The sequence below is a fragment of the Vipera berus genome, assembly GCF_964194415.1.
Source record: "Vipera berus genome assembly, chromosome: 7".
Lineage (NCBI taxonomy): Eukaryota > Metazoa > Chordata > Lepidosauria > Squamata > Viperidae > Vipera > Vipera berus.
The window spans coordinates 10,714,231-10,736,658 of record NC_138209.1 but is presented as its reverse complement, the minus strand read 5'-3'; the positions used below and the strand labels follow the sequence as shown (position 1 = coordinate 10,736,658).

Genomic DNA, 22,428 nt, shown 5'->3' with positions numbered 1-22,428 from the left:
AAAAACAACTTTTGAGACCGCAAGGGCTCCTTCAACAGGGTTTATTTTTTTTTAAAAAAAGTGGGAGGCAAAAAGAATGCAGAAAGAAAAACGAAGGTCTGCATTTTAGGACTTGATGCTTCTTAGGAGTGAAGGCAATGCTTAAGGCTAGATGCATCTTCATGCAGAGCCTAATTTTAAAAAAAAGATTCTAGGGGGGAAAAAAATCCTATTTTTGAACCGATGGCTGTTCAGCTCCTCTCAATCCAGCCCATCGCAAAGGCCCCGTTAGACCGGCTTGGTGTTCACAAGTTACGCCATACGCACGTGGGGCGGTCGCCGACCCGCTCCTAGGCCTGCATAAATGTAGCTTGCATGCTTTGGGGAAATGCCTGATGAAAGCCATGCTTCGCCCATGCTTTGTCACATTCGGTGGGTTTGCTTTGTGCAACGGAGCCTGGCCCAAATTCAGAAAACCATGCTTGGAAAGGGATTGGGATCCACAAAGTTGCAGTTGCAGGGGAAGGGAAACCTTGCAAAGGCGTGTTGGGCTCCCCGAGACATGCAAGCGCTTCCCCGCCTCCGCCGTTGCCCTTCCGCCATGGGCAACCCCGAAATTCCTCCACCCGCCGCCGCTCCTTCAGAAGCCGCACTGCGCCTGCGCCGCTGGAGCGCGCTGATTGGCCGAGGGGGTTCCTATATAAACGCAGCGCAGGCTCTGCCCGGATCTCTTGTTACGGCCGCCATTTTAATACTCGGGTCGGACCGCGTATTCAATCTCTTTCCTTGCGTCTGTGCGCGCGCTTTTTTTTTTCCTTTCCCCTCGGCCCGTTCCCGCTATGGAGGAGAACACCGACTACGGCAGTAGCAATAACAACAACAACACAAGTGCCGGCGGCGGTGGCGGCCAGGAAGAGTTCGCCGAAGGCTCCAAGATCAACGCCAGCAAGAACCAGCAGGATGACGGGTACGAGGGGGATCGCAATCAGGAGGAAGGGACAGCTTTACCGAACGAGTAAGAGGGGGGGGGGAGAGAAGAGAGCGAGTCGATAGCTCGGGCGCCATTTTGGCCCGTAAAAAAAAAAAGTAATCCGGGGGGGGCCTCTCAGTAAGGCCTTTCGCCCGGCAGCTGCCACGTGATCGCGCTCTTTCCTTGCGAGCGTTGCACCTCCCGCCGCCGTATTTCCCTTTGTGTCTTTTCACGCCCCCCCACACTCTCGCGGGAGGGGGGCGGGGCCTCACCTCCGAATGGGTGGAGCGGCGAGGGGGAGGGGCTTGGTTGGTCTTTCGTGACGCAACCGGCAGCCTATAGGACTTTAGTGGGCGGACCCGGACGGGGGGGGAGGTGGATCCGGAGCGGCCGAGATTGCGCGTTGCTGGCCCCGTCGGGTGGGCGGGGCGAACTCCAAACTTGCAACATTTGAAGTGGAGGAAGGAAGGGCGGAGTTGGCAAGAAGGTGCTTTTGTGGGCGGGGCGAGGACGTCGCCTCAAGATGCTTATCGGGTTTGGCTTGGGCCCTGCAGGCGCGCGCTCTCCTCCGCTTCAGGCCAGCGTAAGCCTTGCGGGGTGAACTGGCCAAGAGCGCGGCTGGCCGTAAGGGCCGCCCCACCCCCCCGATAACGTTACATCAGGGGTCTTCAAACTCGGCCCTTTTATGACTCATGGACTTCAACTCCCAGAATTCCTCAGCCAGCAAAGCTGGCTGAGGAATTCTGGGAGTTGAAGTCCATGAGTCATAAAAGGGCCGAGTTTGAAGACCCCTGCGTTACATTTTCAAGAAAGATCGTGGGGTTTTGATTCTCATCAGGTGCATGTAATCCCAACCCTCCCGCCGGGACGATCTTTCCAAAGTTCCACATTTCAGATCAGGATTCTTTTTTTTTTTTTACCTGCCACCCTCTTTGCTGTCAGCCACTTGCAGGGGAGAGCTGTCTGTTCTCTAGATATACTAGATTTATGATTTTGTATCCTTCTCAGCTGTATGCATCTGGATTACATCAGGATGAGAAAGGTGGTCTAAAAGCAGTGTCCGAAACTTAAAATCTGTGGATTTCAATTCGTAGCATGCTGGCTAGGAAATTAAAAGGAGCTGAAGGCTACGTGTCTTGATGTTGCAAAGTTTGAGACTGGTCTAGGACAGGGGTCTTCAAACTTGGCCCTTTTATGACTTGTGGACTTCAACTTGCTTGGCTGAGTAATTCTGGGAGTTGAAGTCCACAAGTCATAAAAGGGCCATGTTTGAAGACCCCTGGTCTAGGAGATGATTGGAGGCAAGCATGCCTTTTATTTATTTATTTATTTTAATTCCATTTATATCCCGCCCTTCTCCGAAGACTCAGGGCGGCTTACAAGCTTAGCAGTAGCCTTCATTCTATGTATATGCCTGTTAAAGTAGTTACAGGTAGTCTTTGTCCTACGATCACAACTGAGCCCCAAATTTCTGTTGCTAAGCAAGACAGATGGGTTTTGCCCCATTTTACAGTCTTTCTTGCCACAGTTAAGTGAATCAAGGCAGTTTAATAACTGCAGTTAAGTGAATCTGACTAATCTATTGCTTGTCAGAAGGACACAAAAGTTGATCGCATTTCCCTGGGGCACTGCAACCATCATAAATACATAGCAGTTGCCGTGGGGATGCTTTTTTGTGTGAAAAACAGTCATCTTTTTCAGTGCTGTTGTAATAGTTTGAATAGCCACTAAATGAATGGTTATAAATAGGGGACTGCCTGTATTTGGAGGACTGCAAATAGCAGAAAGTAAGCCATGTGCAGGACAGAGTATGGGGAGAGAGCTGTTTTGGTGTCTACAGGCTGCACACAACACTTGGAAGCCATAATGGATCTCGAAAAGATGTAAAGTACTGTACAGTATTATTAAAACATGCAGTAAGTTGCTTGGATTGTTATTTTAGGTGCAGATGAAGGATAAGGTACCAACTCTCCTGGGTTTTAGGATGCCCTCCTTAGCTGTAGTGTGGTTCTGATGTTTGAGGATTAGATAAGAGATGTCTTCATGATCTTGGGTTAGTTATGTGTGCCCCCTCTGCCAATTCATGATTGGTTGTTGTGAAGATAAAATGAAGCAGTAGTGTATGTGCAACTTTGACATTGAGAAGATAATAAAGTAAAAATACAATCAAGGTTATCTACTGTATGCTGGAATTTACGTAGGAAAGAAAGTTTGAAGATAGTGAACTCTGAACCTCCGGTTCCATTTTTCTATGGCAAATCTGATGCCACCATTGTAGCCTATTAGCAAAGTCAACATCATACTGGTTATAGCTTATTTATCTCCTACTGAAAAATTTGTGGTTCCCGTAGTTCAGGGGTAGGCAACCTTGGGTCTTTTATGACTCATGGACTTCAACTCCCAAACTTCCTGAACCAGCCATGCTGGTTGCCTATCCCTGCCTTAGTTTTTTGTAGACATGTTTTCAGTTATCCAGTTGCAGTTATTTGTTTTGATTACAGTTAAAAGAAAACAGTTGCTTGAGATCTTCGTGAAGAAAGGTTGCCACTTTTGTAGAGCTGTAGTAGTTGTAGCCTTCACTTTAAATGCATAAACGTCTTACCTGTGTTTATGGTTAAGGAGAATTTACAGAGTGCAATGTAATAATTAAGAAATTGGACTGGCATCAGGAAGATCTGGATTTGCTTATCCAGTGTCTCACACAATTGCTGTGATACTTTGGGGTTTGTAACCGTTCATAGGCACAATGCTGTATTCTGATTTTATGGGAAGATGTGATTGGCACCTACCTTGGAATAAAATGTATGCAAGTTTTTACTGGTTTTTTAAAGTTACTTCCTTGGAATCTGTTGTATTTCATTGGTGTTTTTTTACAACAATATTGAAGTAATCCAGTTACTTTCTTCGATCTCTAATTGCATCAATACTATAGTTTTGTTATTCAACTGTTTTGATTCAGGAATTGGCCCACCTTTTATTTATGAAAAAATCCTACTGTAATCCATTAACCCTTTCAGTAAACATGTTCCAAATTTTGTCTATGGAGCTGAGATAGCTGGCCATAATTTCAGAATATACAGAACTGCTCTTCATTTTTTTAAATAAAAAAAATCTCCCCTCTTTTTAAAGACTTCCAAATGTTAATTGTCAGAAGGGGGTAGTTTTTGAGATTGTTTATGTTCCTTACAGTCATATTTAGCAGAGATATGCAGAAATTGCAAACACCTAATTTCAGTACTTTATTCAAATAAAGTTTTTAGAGTTCAAAAAGTGATATTTTGACATGTATCAGAAGTATTCCTGTACTGTTCTACTGCACTGTGTTTTGAAAATGGTGTTTCATGGCTGGATTGGGACTGTTTTAAATTTGGAATGTTTCCAGAATGGCTGAGGTCACTTTCTATTTTATTCTGCTTTGCTTTTTTGCTTAAGACAGTTTATGTTCAAATGTATTGCATACCTAGCATATGTTAATAAACTATTTTGGATTGTTAGACATTTCACTCCTTCCTTCACTGGTTTAGGTAATATTGAAGATCATTTTCATGTTTTGTAAATGTTGGAGAAGATTAATAACTTCTGCATGACAATTGGCATGTTTTGTGATGGAAAGTAGATGAAGGATGACATTCTGGATTTTTTATTCTCCCCCTCATTGTTTCAATTAAAAATTATTTCTGGTTTTTTTCCCCCAAGTACAATGTACTTGGGGGAAAAACTTACTAGCTGATTTGCCCCAACCTGAATTGGGGCAAATTAGCTAGTACGTTTTTTTAATTGTGTTTGATCAATGTAACCATATGAATGCCAGTTTTTGAAACCTTGTTTTTTTCCATTCCAGTAAAATGTTCATTGGTGGTCTGAGCTGGGATACAAGCAAAAAAGACTTGACAGAGTATTTGTCTCGCTTTGGTGAAGTGGTGGATTGCACAATAAAAACAGATCCTGTCACAGGGAGGTCAAGAGGGTTTGGGTTTGTGCTTTTCAAAGATGCTGCCAGTGTTGAGAAGGTATGTAGTCATCTCTGTGGGACCATGGAATCTTTTCTAAACAATTCCAACCATCTGTTGATTTTTCCTCCTGGAACTGAATTTTCAATAAATATCTTTTTTTTAGGTCTTGGAATTGAAAGAACACAAACTGGATGGCAAGTTAATAGATCCCAAAAGGGCAAAAGCCCTGAAAGGGAAAGAGCCACCAAAAAAGGTCTTTGTTGGTGGACTGAGTCCAGATACATCTGAAGAACAAATCAAGGAGTATTTTGGCGGTTTTGGAGAGGTATAATCCATTTAAAGCTTTATTTAAATGGCGGAAGGGGAGAGTGTTATCCAGTATAATGTCTAGTTAAAAACATAGCTTATTGCAATACGCCCAAGTAATTTTTGCCATTTTCTTTTGACTGACTTGACCCGTATAACGTCTAAATCAGGGGTAGGCAACCTTGGCTCTTTTATGACTCCTGGACTTCAACTCCCAGAATTCTGGGAGTTGAGGTCCAGGAGTCATAAAAGAGCCGAGGTTGCCTACCCCTGGTCTAAATCAAGAACAGCAGCCCAAATTGCCTGCAAAAAATTGGGAATGAATTTGCACTGAGAAGGATGCAAGGGAATTTGCTTTGTTCTTTTTGACCACATCAGTGTTGTTTGTAGCAAGGTGGTGATTGTCAGGGTAGAGATGACATAATTTTTGGTCTAAAAAGTCTGAACTGGAAAATCAGAGGAGAAATAACATGGAAAGGAATGCAAATATGGTGAGGTGTTAGTGATTATCTTCTAAACGTTTTTTTTTTTGCATGGCAAAAGTTAAAAGGGGCTAAACTTCATGGAGTTGATTTAAAACATGTGAATTGCAGCTACATAAAGTTTACGATACCTTCCAAGCATTAAAAAAAGGAAGAAAAAGAGATTGGTTTTAAAAATTGGAGGTCCTATTACGGGGTGGGTAAGGAACTTGGGGTTAAGTGAATACACTTTGATTGTTTTTAATGTGGCTTTCAGATTGAGAATATAGAACTTCCCATGGACACAAAAACTAATGAAAGGAGAGGTTTCTGCTTCATCACTTACTCAGATGAAGAACCAGTAAAGAAATTGTTGGAAAGCAGATACCATCAGATTGGTTCTGGCAAGGTATTGGTGGTTGTTACTTGTAGAAGTTGCAATCATTAACTTCATATAGTCTTCATACATTTCGTATTAAAAGTTACACTCACTTTCTTGTTTGTCCTTAGTGTGAGATCAAAGTAGCACAACCCAAAGATGTTTATAGGCAGCAGCAGCAACAACAAAAGGGAGGCAGAGGTGCTTCATCTGGTGGGCGTGGGGGATCCAGAGGACGTGGCAGGGGTAAGTATGGTAAATTGTAACGTAATGGCTGAAGTACACAACTCGCCAAATAAAATAATTTAAGAAAAAATTCCCTCAGTTTTAGCACGAAGGGAAAAGTACATTCTAGTTTGTTTGGTCTAGCACAGGGGTAGGCAACCTTAGCTCTTTTACGACTCGTGGACTTCAACTCCCAGAATTCTTGAGCCAGCATGGCTCAGCTTGGAAACCTCTCCCTTTCCCCTCAGCATGGCTGGCTCAGGGATTCTGGGAGTTGAAGTCCACGAGTCATAAAAGAACCAAGGTTGCCTACCCCTGGTCTAGCGTTAAATGAGTTTTGGAATACCAGACTAGAAACTGCGTTGGAAAGGAACAAAGCAAGTACTTCACAGATTTTGTCCTATAGCAACTTCTAGTTTTTATTTATTAACTTAAAACACAGGTAGACTTAATGCTGCAATCAATTCATTTTTAGGTCAAGGCCAAAATTGGAATCAAGGGTATAACAATTACTATGATCAAGGATACGGAAGTTACAACAGTCCTTACAGTGATCAAAGCTATAGCAGCTATGGGGGATATGATTATTCTGGGTACAATTACCCAAGTTATGGCTACGGCCAGGGATATGCTGATTACAGTGGTAAGATTTTTATTTGACTTTCCATTTAATTGTAAATTGTAACTTAATTTTCTGGTCAGTCTCTCTTTCCAGGAAGAGCTAGTACTGTTGCATGTATTCAAAAGCGTGGGTGCATGCTTTTCGAAAGCATTCTTTGTAGAGTTGAGGATTCTAATAGTTGTATTAGCTTTTCAAAGAAGCATTTAAAATATTTTTAACACCCTTTTAACTGTTGTTACTTTTAACTCGGGTGCCATGGCTCAGCAGTTAAAAGCGCTGAGTTTGTCAGCTGGAGAGCTGATAGTCCAGGTTTGAGACCTGAGCTCCTCGGGAAGGGATGAGCTTCCATTCCTTGCCCCAGCTCTTGCCCACCTAGCTATTTGAAAGCATGTGTTCTGTGTGCCTTCGGACAGTACTGGCTCCCTTGGCCAAGAAACGGAGAAGAGGACTACTGTGCCGTAGAGTTGGACATGACTGACAGGAAAAACCTTTACCTTTTACTTTTTAACTATGTTAATTGAACTGTAATGTCTTGATTTTGAGTTTATTGTAAATCAATGAGACCAAATAAATTAAAAAAAATTGAAAAAGTCAACTTTCTGAGGTGCTTTTTATAACAATAGCTGATGTCAAAGTTTAAGAGTATTACAGAATTTTTTTTTGTGTTTAAATAGTAAGGTCTAGCTTGACAAGTGCTTTTTTTTTGTTGTCAAACCAACCTGAGGTTTCTTACAGTTCCTAAAACTGCCAATATTTTCTCTTGCAATAGGACAGCAAAGCACATACGGAAAGGCATCCCGAGGTGGCGGTAATCACCAAAACAACTACCAGCCATATTAAAAGAAAATATTTGGGAAGAAACAGGTGTGTATTGGGTGAATGTATCACCTCTCGTGTATCTAATCTAATTTTAAAGATCAATAGACAAATAAATTTTTAAAAATCACTTCTCTTGGATAGCTTATTTTTTAAAAAAAAATTAAAACGTGTGTGAATGTCTGTTAAACTTTCTGTTTTAAGTGTCTATAGATCTTTAACTCTGTAAAAGGTGATTCGTCGTCCTTAGTATGTCAGAGAAACATAAGAGTTTTTCTGTTTACATTTTTGTGTGCCAGGTGGTGTAGACGAATAATTAAACTTAATAGAAGTGTTAACCAACAGGTAAAGTACTGAAATGGGTACAACTTAAGCAAAACAAGATTGTTGTCTTCTAACTCTGACATTATACCTTGTTTGTACCCGCCAGCGGGAACTTCCTTGCAGGCCGTGTGTCACCCTGACCACGTCTATCTCTGGGGGTCGCACGTTGCAGGCAGAGCGCAAGGCATACACCAGAAAACGCTGTCCTGTGGTATGGTCTCTTCCAACTTCATGTACCAGCGTAAAGATTAAAGTGGAAAACTTCAGACTTTGGCTTCTTTTTTAAAAAAAACTTTGAAGATTTAAGTGTCTTAACTTAACTTAAAATGGTTTTTTACAGGAGTTAAAAGTGCATAAATGCCTTTACAGCTTAATCATTTTTGGCCTTCTGTTTAGTGTTGTATATCAATTGTGGACCTCATTTTAAGTGTTCGTTCTTTAAGATTTAATGCTTGCTTTTTTTCTTTTATAGCTATTAGTGAAATCTACAAGCCAAAACGAACTTTTAAATCTGGGAACATTAAAGATCATGTGCAGAGAGCAGTTTCTATTTTAACCACCTGGCTAACAATTTTCCTTGTATTGCCACTTTCTATTTTTATTAGCGGTTGAAGCTATGAAAGATTCTTTCCACAGCTTGGTTTCTAGTAAACCAAGAACTGCTTTGCTGAGCTTCTACAGTTCTTTGACATAGCTCCATCATTTGAGCTGAACTGGTCAACCGGGATGTAAAATGTAATTGGGTGATCAAAAGTTATTTCATGTTGACAGATGCATATGATCTTTAACGGTGAAGCAAGGAATAATAGAGGACTTAAAGCAGTTCATGAAAATGGACCTTTTAAAAATTCTTTCAAACGTTGCACACAGGTCTCATAATGATTTTGTCTTGGTTTTATAGGTAGAGACTACAGCAAAGCCATCTTGCAGAACTTAAAGGACTGACTGGAGAGGGTAGTCTTCGTGACATGAAATTGTTTTGTAAAAGACTTTTAGTGTATGACACAGCAGTGTCTAACTGTACATAGTGACTGGCTAGTTTTCTTCATGGTTTTTACTTTTTTGTCCTTTTGTCATCTGTGTTACGATGCCAATGTGGTTCTTGTGTTTATACAATTTTATTTGTATAATTTCTTGTTGAATGACTCAAATAAAAACTTCTGTGACTGTTGCATTTTGAGGTTGTGCTCTTGGCACTGCTGTATAGTAGCAAGAGGTGAACAGTTTTTGAGACGCCGTTGCCATGCTTCCTACAGATGCTGGGACTTGAAGGTCAGCAGCACTGGAGTGTCGTGTTACGGATATGTACCTGGACTAGAAAATTGCAGTGAGGAGGCTGCAAACAGAATGATTATTCAAAAGAGTAGTATCCTGTGTTGTAATGCCTTATGATTTGTTATAATTTTGTTAACTGCTGGGAATCTTCAATATAGAAATGTTAATAAATAAATTTTCATGCATTGAAATGACCACTTTGTGATCACATGAAAATAGAGGCAAACACAAACCTAATTTATGTAGCCATCAACTTTGGTAAGATACTGATTGCTAAATAATAGATTTTTTTACAACTTCTACTTGAGAATATATTCTGGATGTACTGCCACCTTGTGTTATTTCTAACCCTAAAGATAATGCTGATAAAATATGTCTGCAAAACCAGTTTATGAAAGCAGAATAGTGGCTGTTTCTAGATAAATATGAAAGCGCTACAATTAGGATTGTTTCCCCCCCCCCCCCTATAATTTTGTTGATTAAAAATGTTTTCTAAAAGCAGATTATCTGAAAATCGGCTGGGCAAAAATTTCAGCAAAGAAAAAAGCCTGAATTACGGAGAAATCATGTTAAGACCTAAGTAACAAGGCTTTTACAAAAAAACCCCTAATATCAGCTGAATTTGAGCACTTTCCTGAATAGAAAATTTAATATAATTTTGTCAATCTTGATAAAATGTTAAAAGTAAGTGTGATAGAAAAATGTAGCATACTTGGGAAAGTTTGCATGTCAACCTAGCATTAAGGATATAAACAGCTTCAAAACTTAACTACCTCATTCAGGCTAATTTTGTCTATAAGCTTAAGACTTATTTTTATACTTTTTAATGTTAGTTTTGCCCAGAAAATGGCAGCAGCTGGCTGATGTTGTCTAATCTCTAAAGCTAACTGGTTGAATCTGATAAAACATTTTGAAAACGTCAAGACTTTAAGGCTTTACTGGGAAGTAAAGAAAAAGTTATATTTTCATGTTTCAAGAAAGTTCTATAGATGCATTCAAGAAATAAGGGATTGAGATTGACTCAAAGGGACTTCACTTTCAAGAGCTGTGATCTATAAAAAGCAAAATTACAAAATGTATTACCAGCTTTACTGAGTTCAGTTTTGCCCATTTGAGATTCAGGTGAGTTGTTTTAGAGTTAATTGAACAATTGGAAGCAAATAGCTTTTTAGAGAAGAGTTATGAACTTGATTCTATTTACTCTTGCTGATTAGTTAACTTCACTTCTGTACATGGCTGATTGCTGGGAAAGGCAAAATGTGTTGCTTGTATTTTAAGAATAGAGCAAAGCAAAACTAAGAATTATATACCGGTATATATATATATATAGTATTTTAAGTATGAATAAAAATGTCCAGAATATGAGAAGATTTGGCTCATATTTCAAAATCTGGTTTGGAATGGAAGGTGGTCAAATAGAGTTACTGATGACTCAACTGTGATTCGAATGGTTTTAGATGCTATATTGATGAATATTGCAGATCATTACTTTTATATTAAATTTTTTTGCTGGGAGACACCTCCAAGTACTTATTTTCCTGATGCTCTTTGTTTAAATTAGTTGCTGAAGGACCATTGTGTCTTGGAGAGTGGTTGAGGGGCATTTAAAGGTTTCCAAAAAGTTTGGACCAATTTAATTCTGCCTTAACGCTATTCATGGTGAGGGATGTGGCAATGATTTTTTAAAAAACCCAAGTTGCAGGATTTTAATTTCTTCAGTTCCCCAGTCGGGAAATTTTATCTGCCTGGCAGTTCACAGTAATATTTTTATTTTATTTTTTATTGGAAGCGTTTTTGGGTCATTGTTGTTTTACCCACTCCGCTAGAAGATTGATATACCGAAGCTTGGGTTTTTATCAATTTTCTAGGGGAGTGGGTAAAAGCAGATGACAAACAAAATATAAAATGTTGTAATGTGGCTGCCAAAGTAATGAGTTGGAAAGATGGCTTGTGTTTTGCAGCGCAGGAGCGATTTTCTGGCGTCTAACGGTGCAGGCACATAATGGCAACGCTTTAGGGCTGCAAATCCCCCCATTTTTAACGTCTCGAGGATTCGTTTTTTTTCCAACCGTGGCAACTTTTTTTTAAAAAAAAAAAGATGAGCGGACTGCGATTCTCAGATTTCCCCACATCCACCGTACAAATTTTCAAGGTCGAGGAACGCCGCAATAGAGAGAGGGGGTAAGGAAACAAAAGTTGGAAGCGCCAAGGCCGCATTGCTCGAGCGTGGCGCGAAAGAAGCTCCGCTCTAGCAACCTGCCTCGGTGATTGCACCCGGGGAGGAAATGCGCGCCAGGAAACGAGGGGGGGCAGAGCGGCTCTCGCTCACGTGACCGCGCCGTCGCATTCTTCCCGTCAGCCATTTTAGATCGGAGTCAACGAGGCGGCGCCATTAAAAGTGCGAGAAAGAAGGAAATAAAGGGGGGGGGAGCCTGTTTCTCCCCGTAGCCGGAGCTCCGCTTCCCTCCCCGTGGAACTCGATTTTTCCCTTTCAGCGGCCATCTATTTCTCTCCTCGTTCGAGACCGAGTCTCTACAGCGCCCCCCCAACACACACACACACGCACGCACACAAATAGGCACACACACTCATGTCGGACGAGCAGTTCGCCGGAGATGAAGCCATGGCGGAGGCTTCGGAAGAGACCGAGCAGCTCGAAGGGATCGTGGCCCCCGGCGGAGACGGCACGGAAGGGGCCGAGGGTGGAGGAGGAGAAGGCGGCGGCGGAGGAGGAGGGGGCGGCGGCGGCGGCGGCTCAACCGAATCGGAGGGAGCCAAAATCGACGCGAGCAAGAACGAGGAGGATGAAGGGTAAGCGGGCGGCCTCCTTTCCTTCCTCCCCCCCCAATATCCACCAATTTCGGTCTCCGCGAGGCGCAGGAGCTGAACGGGCGGCCCGAGGAGACGGCGGCGATGGGAGGCGATCGCCTCTTGCAGGAAACGCGCCGTCGCCGCTTGCTTCCTTCCTTCCTTCTTTCCTTCCTTCCTTCCTTCCTCCCTCTCCCTTCCCTCCTCCGCCCCCCGTAACCCGGCCCTTCTCCCCCTCCCCTTCTCCGAGGGAACCTTGGAAGAAAAGCGCGCTGAACTCGGGCGGCTGAGGCGCGGGGCGGTCGGGCATCGCCGGCTGTGGAAGGGTCGAAACTTCCGAAGGGCTTGTCCCAAAGGTGCTTTTTTTTCTTTTCAGGAGGCAACTGGACTTTCTTGTTTTCCCCTGAAGACTGTTCCGCTTCTCATCCAAGAAACCTCTTCAGCTCTGACTGGATGTTTGGGGGGTGGGGGGTGGGTGGGTGGATTGGAAGGGTTTATATTCCTTGCAGACAGCTGGTCAGTATAAATCCACTACTCAGGTGACCCTGAGGATACGAAGAAGCCTCCAAGTGGCCTCAACCACTCTGTAAACTAAAGTCTAAAAGAAAGCAAATGACCAGCTGTCTGCAAGGAGTATAAATCCTTCCATTCCCCACCATCTAGTCCAGGGGTAGGCAACCTCGGCTCTTTTATGACTCGTGGACTTCAACTCCCAGAATTCCTGAGCCAGCTATGCTGGCTCAGGAATTCTGGGAGTTGAAGTCCATGAGTCATAAAAGAGCCGAGGTTGCCTACCCCTGATCTAGTCAGAGCTGAAGAAGCAAGACGTCTTCAAAGAGAAAAGAAAAAGAGAAAAAAAAGTCCAGTTGAATCCTGAAAAAGCACCTTTGGGGCAACCGTGACCTGGATGACTGCAAATCTCCATAGCTATTCCGAAGGGATTGCTTTGGATCCCTGTTTTAGACAGCCACATTCGTGACCCACTTCTCGTGACCCACTTCTCCCGCCCGGCCATCCTAGTGGAGGTGGGAAGAACTAGTCGAAATCACCGGCTTGTGGTCTGGCTTAGGACAACACCATTATTACAGGTAGTCCTCTGCTTACAGCAGATCATTTAGTGACTGTTTAGACTTACAATATCTCTGAAAAAAAAGTGACTTAGGACCATTTTTCACACACGACGGTGGTAGCAGCAGCCCCGTGGTGGTGTGCTTAAAATTCAGGCATTGACAACTGACTCATATTTATGATGGTTGCAGGGTCCCAGGGTCATGTGATCGATCACCTTTTGTGACAAGCAAAGTCAACAGGGAAGCCAGGATCGCTTTACAACCATGTGACTGATTTAACAACTGCAATGATTCAATTAACAACTGTGGCAAGACAGATTGTGAAATCAGCCCAAACTCATTTAACAAGTGTCTTGTTTAGCAGCTTAAATTTTGGGCTCAGTTGTGGTTGTAAGTCGATGACTACCTGTATTATTTCATATGCCTTCTCCCCTGCCCAGTAACGTGAATTTCAAGAGTTGAAATAGTTGGAAAGAACCTGCAGGGTGAAAACTTAACAACAATCCTGTTTTGTTGTTAAAGTGCCATGTATACAGCTACAAAAATGTATTGTGGGAAATAGTGCTAGGTTGTAGCACCAGAGAAATTGTATAGATTTTTTCTTCATTTCGGGATAACAATCTGAAAAGTTTGTTTTGGGCTTGGGCATTGAATTTGAATGTCCTTTTAAAGTGAAATAAAGATTAATGAGTACAGGAAAGTAATTGACATATGCAGCCTCATAGACCCTATTGCCGATCCTTTTGATTTTGTGGTTGACATGGTTGGCTATTAAATATCTGGAGGGTATCCAGATATTTGTGAGAAGAAAGCTTTGTATTTTGTATGCAGTGGAGTATATAGATTTGATTGCCTAAAACAGAGGATTTCAAACTTTTTCAGTTTTAAAAATTGTTAGCAGAACCCTAATCTTTAGTGATAAAAATTGGCTGTGTTTGAGTTATTTTTTTCCACTTTAGTCTGTTATAACTTTAAAGTTGTTGTGGAAAAACCTTTTAATGCAACCAAAACTAGTACATTATTTTAAAAAGCAGTTCAGGTATTACATATGATTTGCATGTTTTATTTGGAATAGACAGGTCTGTCATGGTGCATCAGTCTTGTAAATACACAGGGTTTTTTTGGGGTGTTTGAAAAAATATTTAAATAGTTAAGTAATAAACACATTGATTACGTACCTTAAAGAGGAAGAATCTATTTTTGTTCAATGTGGAACTGTTAACAACATAAAGCAGACCAATATCTTGCTTAGCACATTTGTCACTTGGATATTTTTCCCCCAAGTCTTTAGCAAACGTATAGTTAGTGAATGTTTTGGAGAGCAGACAACATTGTTTGGCCTCTAGAGCCACAAGGATATGGCTGGAGATGTTATGATATTAGAATAGGTTAGGATAATTTTTTTAAAAAAATTGGGAATGGTTTTTAACAGTTGCAAGATCTTAAGCCTTGCTGAGGCTTAAGATACTAATTTTATCTCTTGGTTTCCTCCTCTCTTTAAGCTGATTTTTTTTGTCATGGTTTCTCTACTTAAATCGCCAAGCCTTCATCAGAAGTCTCAAATTTTAATTTTGTGGGATGCTTCAGTGGCCACATATAGTTATGTGTCCCTGTTTTACAACATACATCTAATTATCTGCTTTTGATTCATAGAATCATAGCACTGGAAGTTCTTCTGGTCTAACCCATACTCAAGGCAGGAGTCTTATACTATCCCAATCAAATGGTTCTCCAATCTATTTTTGAACTATTGTAATGATGCATATTTATCTAATAAATGGGCTTATTTATTTTAACTTAAATATGCGTCAGCTGGTTCCTTTTGCATGACTACTTCTGAAAATGAGTTAATTATTCCATGCAGAAATTCAGCCCAAATATGAGGTGTTCTATCAACATTTGCATTTCATCACATGCTGTAAGCAAGTGCTAAAGTATAAGGTGCAAACTTAAGATAAAAAAATTCCATGGCGTTGGCTTGGAAGAGAAGTGAGGCTTCAATATGCTCTTTTGACGTAGAGATAATTATCATTTTTTTCCTTCAGTATTTATATCTTCACATTTCCCTACATTTTGGCCTGTTTGGGAAACTTGAATATGTGGTACGTGTGGTACCGTTTCCTGATTATAAATTTCTTTGTCTGGAATTGCAATGCAGGGAGTGGCTGAACATGTCCTTACTTATCATTTTGGAAATTGCTGTTAGGTATTTTATATGGCAAAGATTTACAGGAGTAATATCAGTGTAAAAATCTCTGAGGGAGATTGGGTGGTTTAGAAATAAGAAATATAAATAGATAAAATATTACATGAAAATTTTCCTTGCGGTAGCATATGGAGCTATAAAGATAATTCATGAGAGTGAGTTCTGAAAACTTGACAATACATAATGATTGATTAGTAGATTCTGTGTCATGTGCAGTATACAGTATGCAGTGTATGCAGTGCTCACAGCAACAAAGATATGTTCACTTTCAAAATCAAGAGACTGAAGCCAACATACCATCACCAGTATTTTTAAATTTGCTGCAGATTTTGTCATTGATATGCATTCAAACAAAAACTTGTGTTTGCAGTAAGATCTAAGACACCCCATCGCTTTGTTTTGTTGCAATAGAGTAAAAGCAGCCTTGGATGTGACATGTAAGCAGAGCCAGCCAGTTGTGTGGTCACTTCCATGCCAAGGTGGCAGCCCTACTTTATCTTGTGTAGGTAAGCGTATAGCTGTGGGAAGTATTTTAGGCTACTGAGTGGGTGTTAGCTTGAACTGTCAGCAGCATGGAGGAAGGAAGGGGTGTTTGCTGTTAGGACAGCGTTTGGATTAACTTTGCTATGTGTGTAACCTCTTCTGAGAGTCTTTCGGACTGATTGACAGCAGTTAGGTTTAGGCTACTTGTATTGGGCTTTTCTTTTCCTGATTTTCTCTTGTCATGCAGTTTCCATCTGCAGACCAGCCTTTTAGCTAGAGCAGTTTTTGAAAAATAAGATCTTTGGTTTGAATCACCTCCTCCCATGATTCATTGATTAGAATCAGTGGGGTTTGTGTGTGTGTGGGGGGGGGAGCATTGCCAGATTCTATTTCTCTTAAATATTAACATAAGGAATAAATTCTGGAGACACTTCATTTTTCTAGTGCGTTAGGTGACAGAAGGTGATTGTGAACAGGAATTTGGTTTGTTTTTGAACATATTTGTAATCTTGGAACCTTAAAGGCAAGTTGGGTGTACTTGTGACATACGCTGGTAAGTGAAAGTATAGCGTTGATAATTTACAGCTTGAAACTCAATTATGTCTACAGAAAAATGTTCATCGGTGGCCTTAGCTGGGATACTACAAAGAAGGATCTTAAGGATTACTTCACAAAATTTGGTGAAGTTGTAGATTGCACCCTGAAGTTAGACCCAATTACAGGGCGGTCGAGAGGCTTTGGCTTTGTGCTGTTCAAAGAATCTGAGAGTGTGGAAAAGGTAAGTTTGTTTTTATTTTTTTCTAATTAGACAGGCTGCCTAGAGCTGTCTCCAAGCGAGATGGGTGGCATATAAGTTTAATAAACAAAATAAATAAGACAGTGGAAATAATGTGCAAGTTCTTGAGGTTCTGTTAATTTCGAGAGAGCACAAATTGTAAGGTAAGGGTTTGTTGCGTTATAGTCATAAAAATTTAATATGTTTTATTTTGTAAAGCTTTTCTTAAAAAAAGAAAAATTGCTTTCAGGTCATGGATCAGAAAGAGCACAAACTGAATGGCAAAGTGATTGATCCTAAAAGAGCTAAAGCAATGAAAACAAAAGAAGCAGTGAAAAAGATTTTTGTGGGTGGCTTGTCACCAGATACGCCAGAAGAGAAAATAAGGGAGTATTTTGGAGGTTTTGGTGAGGTGAGTTAATTGTTTTCATATCTTGGTTAAAGAATTCTTAATTATTTAGATAATTGTATAACGCTCCTGAAGAAGAAAAGAAAGTAGTCCTCGACTTATGACCACAATTGAGCCCAAAGTTTCTGTTGCTAAGCGAGATAGTTGTGAAGTGAATTTTGCCACATTTTATGACCTTTCTTGCCACAGTTGTTAAGTGAATCACTGCCATTGTTATGTTAGTAACCCAGTTGCTCAGTGAATCTGGCTTCCCCCATTGACTTTGCTTGTCAGAAGGTTGCAAACGGTGATCATGTGACCCAAGGACACTGCAGCTTTCAGAAATATGTGTCAGTTGTCAAGCATCTGAATTTTGATCATGTGACAATATGGATGAGGTCATAAGTGTGAAAAATGATCATGTCACTTTTTTCAGTGCCTGTATAACTTCAAACGGTCACTGAATGAACTGTTGCAAGTCGAGGACTACTTGTATTTGGTTTGGGTGTTGGTTTGACCAGTTTGTTTGACTCACAGTTGCTCATGCAAATATCTGTTTTAATCGTGTCTTTAATTAGAGGGCACAAGTGCATAGAGTTTATAATACCTGGAGTCTTAAGTTATCATAAACCAAGTACTTCTTGGGATTCCTTACTTTTTTCCCCAGAAGTCAATTTCAGCATTGATCTGTAACTGATTAGAACAGACACGTGACGTCGCACGACGTATCGGAGCTTTTTCTCCATTGCTGGCAATGGGGTGGGCGCGGCTTCCACGTGACGCATCCGGCCTGCGGGCCGGCAGTTTGACACCCCTGGATTAGAATGTCGTGTTTGTATTGGTGATCATTTCTGGAGTTGTAAAGTAATGCCAGCTTCACTAAAATCAACAGGTGTTTTAGCATTGCATTCATTTTATTGTAGAAGCAATTCTATTATATGGACAGAGCATTTCAAATTAAATGTAAGTAGTAAGTTTTGCAGAGATGGGTAAAATTTCAGGCATCTTTTCTGTAAAAAGTGAAAGAACTATAAATTCTTAAGAGCTAATTTTTCTTAGTGAGTGTGTAGACATACCGATTTATAAAGATGCTGAGCTGTATTTTATATTGATTTTTGTAATTACCAGTTTTATGTATACTTTCGTAAATAAATACAAATCCATATATGATCAGCAGTATAAACATCTTCTAACTCAATAAATGGACTAACATGAACTAGTTTCTTCAGATTATTTAGTATAATAGTTGCTTAACATTATTAAATAATTGTTAAGCTTTATAATAATTTAGACTACAGAATAACTGATTTTTATCAATCTCATTTGGTATATTGATCAGGTGGAATCAATAGAACTTCCTATGGACAACAAAACCAATAAGCGCAGAGGATTTTGCTTCATTACTTTCAAAGATGAAGAACCAGTGAAGAAAATCATGGAGAAAAAATATCATAACGTTGGTCTTAGTAAAGTATGTTTCAAGCTATGATTCCAAAACGCCTTCTTTTTAGAAAGCGAATCCTGGTTTTGTTCAGGTCAGTGCTTTGAAGATTGAAGTATAGACAGGAGAGAACACAAATGGACAGGCTGGTGTGGATTCCTTGGATGAAGCTACACTTGTAACAAGTGTGATGCATCTTTTGCATGCTTCTCAAAAATCCTCTGGTGAACAAATATTTGGAATCATTATTTGTGATTAATCACACACAGTCCTTTCATCTTTGTTTAATCTATATAACAATGAGTTGGTAGAGTTGAAAGAAATTGCACATTTTGCAGAACTGGAAAAATTAATATGGGATGCTATGTGCTGCAACGTTTATGCCATAGGTTACGTTATTTTGTGTATGTTTCTGGGTGTGTATGTGTGTTTGTGTTATGTGGTCTAATTTTTTGTTTCAATAAGAGTCACCGGTTTTCTAACTGCTTTTGATTTGATATAGTTTATTAATTGTGATAGTAATTTCAAAAAGATTCTTCTGAAGTATATGATGATGGGTTATCATTATTTTACTAATGGTGTTTTCTTGCTTTTACAATTCCCCCCCCCCAGTAACAGTATTGGATCATGTATTACTTGGTGAAATTAAGTTAATTTCAAAAGCAAACGTTTAATAAGGTTTTGCCAATTACAAAAACATTAAACCTGGTAAATATTGTCTCATTAAGTAGGTACTGCTGAAACATTCATAATTCTTATTACCAAGGTATTTTGAGAGAACCTGTGATGTGATGCTAAACCGTTTTTTATTATTATTAAATTTGCATTTTATACTGACAAATCATATGATGAATATGTTGCTTTGCCTTGCCCAGTGATCGTAGAAGCATTAATGTCATAGATAACAATGATAATGTGGACTAAATAACGCTTCACAAAAATATCGAAATATTCAGTTGACTTTTTTTTTTAAATGTTTCAGTGCGAAATAAAAGTAGCAATGTCAAAAGAGCAGTATCAGCAGCAACAGCAGTGGGGGACTCGAGGTGGATTTTCTGGAAGAGCCCGTGGCCGTGGTGGAGGTAGGCTTCTGCAATAAAAAAAACTGCCAGTCTTTTTCCAGATGCCTGAGAATTTTGAGTTTCACGGTTCTTTTCAATTTTTCACCAAAGTTAAAATCCAGCCACTGGCTTTGTGTTTAAGAATGCAGACATTAATTTGTGTGCCGTTCTTTTTCAAATTTCAGAAAGAACTGTTGGAGGGGATAATTTTGAACAGTTGGGAAAGTTACGTAACACATCCACACGTGTGGCACAACGTGATCTAGCTGCTGCTCCTGCAGCAGCACCATAAAAAAAAAACCCCTCATTGGCTTGCCTGAAATTAAACGCATGGATTGTTTTTGTACAGCGTTTTAATAGTTAAGCGTGATGTGAAAAAACATGCCTGCGTAAAATTAGGTCAATGAGAGAAGTGCCTTAGCCGGGATCAGAAGCAATAATATGGTGTCCCTTTATCTGCATTTCTCCCATGCGTGTTGTCTGAACCCAGACAAGAAAGAGTTGGGCTCAAAGTTCGTCCCCCCCCTTCTAGCCTGCTGGGAGACAAGGCTTCTCTACCCCCTGCTTACCCCTCCCTCCATAATAACACGGGGAAAAGGTAGCAAGAGGAAGATTGCTGAGGTGTTTCCATTTTCTCTTTTTAATACCTTTTCTTTCTTTTTTTAAAAAAAGTGAGAGGCAGCTTGCTTCAACAAAGGTGACTGGAATTTTCTGCTTGGATGGCAACTTTGATTTGGTATCTTTTGCCATGTTATTTAGTACCTGAACTGAAGGGTGCATGGCATAAACATCGTTAGCATAAAGTTTGTGCAATATACAAATTTATGCTCGTATAATTTTGGAAACAAGCTACTGTTTTGAAGGGTCAGTTTGCTTGAATGCAGTTATCGAATATCCAAAACTTAGGCATGTTTTCCTTTTCTTGCTCTAATTTTGTTGTAGGCTCCAGTCAAAGCTGGAACCCAGGATACAGTAATTATTGGAATCAGGGCTATGGCAACTATGGATACAACAGTCAAGGTTATGGAGGCTATGGAGGCTATGATTACACTGGCTACAATAACTATTATGGATATGGAGATTATAGTAGTACGTATACAGCAAAATTTATCTTGATGTACCACGGAGGTGTGAATAAAAGGGGAAACAGTTCTGCCAAAGCATTCTGGGTCAACTATAAATCAGGTTCTTCTCACTTCTCAGCTTTTCCACGTGCTCCTCTCCCGTCTGCCCAAAACTTTCTGGACATAGGTCATCTGAAAGGAGCTATTCCATATATAATAATAATAATAATAATAATAATAATAATAATAATAATAATAATAATAATAATAATAATAATAATAATAATAATAATAATAATAATAATAATTAATAATAATAATAATAATAATTAATAATAATATATTATTATTATTATTATTATTATTATTATTATTATTATTATTATTATTATTTAATTTTTATACCGCCCTTCTCCCGAAGGACTCAGGGCGGTGTACAGGGCAATACAATAAAATACAATATATAAAAATTAAAAGAAATATTAAATACAACAGCCCAATTCAATAGATTAATACAAAACGTTAAAATACCCCTAAACCCATCAGACCAGGCCGGCTTGTTCAAATAAATATGTTTTTAGGTCACGTCGGAAAGAGCCGTCCGGAGCTCCACCGGTAAACGGTTCTAAAGGTCTGGCACGCCCACAGAGAACGCCCTCCCCCTGGGGGCCGCCAGTCGACACACTTTGACCGACGGCACCCTAAGGAGGCCCTCTCTGTGGGAGCGCACTGGACGAAGGAAAGTTGATGCCGGCAGCAGGTGCTCCCGTAAGTAACCCGGACCCATGCCATTTAGGGCTTTATAGGTCGTAACCAGCACCTTGAATCTTACCTGGAGGGCAACCGGAAGCCAATGCAGCTCACGGAGTAGAGGTGTTACATAGGAGTATCGGGAAGCCCCCACCACCACTCACGCGGCTGCGTTCTGCACCAGCTGGAGCCTCCGAGTAGTCCTCAAGGGCAGCCCCATGTAGAGAGCATTGCAGTAGTCCAAACGGGAGGTCACGAGTTCATGAGTGACTGTGCGCAAGGCATCCCGGTCTAGATAGGGCCGCAACTGACGCACCAGGCGAACCTGGGCGAAGGCCCCCCTAGTCTTATAACCACAATTGAGCCCAAGATTTCTGTTGCTAAGTGAGATATATTTGTTAAGCAGATTTTGCCCATTTTATGACCTTTCTTGCCACAGTTGTCAAGTGAATCACTGCAGTTATTAAGTTAGTAACACAAGTGAATCTGGTTTCCCCATTGACTTTGCCTGTCAGAAGGTCTCAAAAGGTGATTACATGATCCTGGGACACTGCAACTAGCATAAATATGAGTCAGCTGCCAAGCATCTGTATTTTGATCACCTGACCATGGGGATGCTGCAAGGATCGTATGAAAAACAGCCATGTTCCTTTTTTCAGTGCCGTAGTAACTTCGAACACGCACTGAAGAAACTCTTGAAGTTGAGGGCTACCTATACAGAATATTATGCAATTTTGCTGCTATTTAAAATAACGGCAAAGCTATTGTGCTTGTAGTGATCGGCTTTTCAAAAGATGGAACGTCCTTTTCTACGAGCAGTTGAAAATCTGAGCAGAAAATATTGGACCCCGTTTTAGAAAAAAATCTGTCCCAGAAAATGAAAACTCTCAATTTCTAGTGGAATCCTATAGTTTGTTCTGAAGAACTTTTGAGCCTTCAGTTGCTTCTTGTTGCAGAGCCATTATTAAGATATATCGACACTAGAGCCCCCCCCCCCAGTGCTTTTAATTCTTTCTCTTCCTTACTTTTTATGTATTGCTCTTTGCATCTTTGCAGTATCTTGCACAAAAAT

General features: G+C 40.4%; 2 protein-coding genes across 7 annotated transcripts in view; both read left to right on the top strand.

Annotated features, from left to right (window-relative positions):
• The first annotated feature begins 693 nt into the window (after positions 1–693).
• HNRNPDL (heterogeneous nuclear ribonucleoprotein D like) lies at positions 694–9,206 on the top strand. Of its 3 annotated transcripts, XR_014027121.1 has the most exons (9): positions 694–994; positions 4,791–4,959; positions 5,066–5,227; positions 5,947–6,078; positions 6,180–6,294; positions 6,749–6,916; positions 7,665–7,759; positions 8,142–8,246; positions 8,937–9,206. XR_014027121.1 is itself a non-coding variant. In XM_081332804.1 (8 exons), exons 1-7 carry the CDS (start codon positions 819–821, stop codon positions 7,733–7,735), a joined length of 993 nt encoding a protein of 330 aa, XP_081188930.1. In that variant the 5' UTR covers positions 695–818; the 3' UTR covers positions 7,736–7,759; positions 8,937–9,206. The 3 variants fall into 3 exon arrangements, 2 of the variants coding, with proteins under 2 accessions (XP_081188930.1, XP_081188931.1); XM_081332804.1 differs by lacking the exon at positions 8,142–8,246 and having other exon boundaries at positions 695–994; XM_081332805.1 differs by lacking the exon at positions 8,142–8,246 and having other exon boundaries at positions 696–946.
• A 2,450-nt stretch (positions 9,207–11,656) lies between these two features.
• Positions 11,657–22,428, top strand: part of HNRNPD (heterogeneous nuclear ribonucleoprotein D) — a 13,418-nt gene continuing 2,646 nt past the window's right edge. For 2 of the 4 annotated variants that reach the window (XR_014027117.1, XM_081332761.1), the window contains exons 1-6: positions 11,657–12,121; positions 16,487–16,655; positions 16,903–17,064; positions 18,380–18,511; positions 19,464–19,563; positions 20,485–20,631. Coding sequence is in view for 1 of the 4 variants with exons in the window: in XM_081332761.1 (XP_081188887.1) it covers positions 11,901–12,121; positions 16,487–16,655; positions 16,903–17,064; positions 18,380–18,511; positions 19,464–19,563; positions 20,485–20,631 (931 nt within the window). In the remaining 3 variants the exon portion in view is untranslated. Of the gene's footprint in view, positions 12,122–12,614; positions 13,207–15,805; positions 15,901–16,486; positions 16,656–16,902; positions 17,065–18,379; positions 18,512–19,463; positions 19,564–20,484; positions 20,632–22,428 lie in introns of those variants that run through there. The other 2 variants (XR_014027118.1, XR_014027119.1) reach the window with 2 other exon arrangements.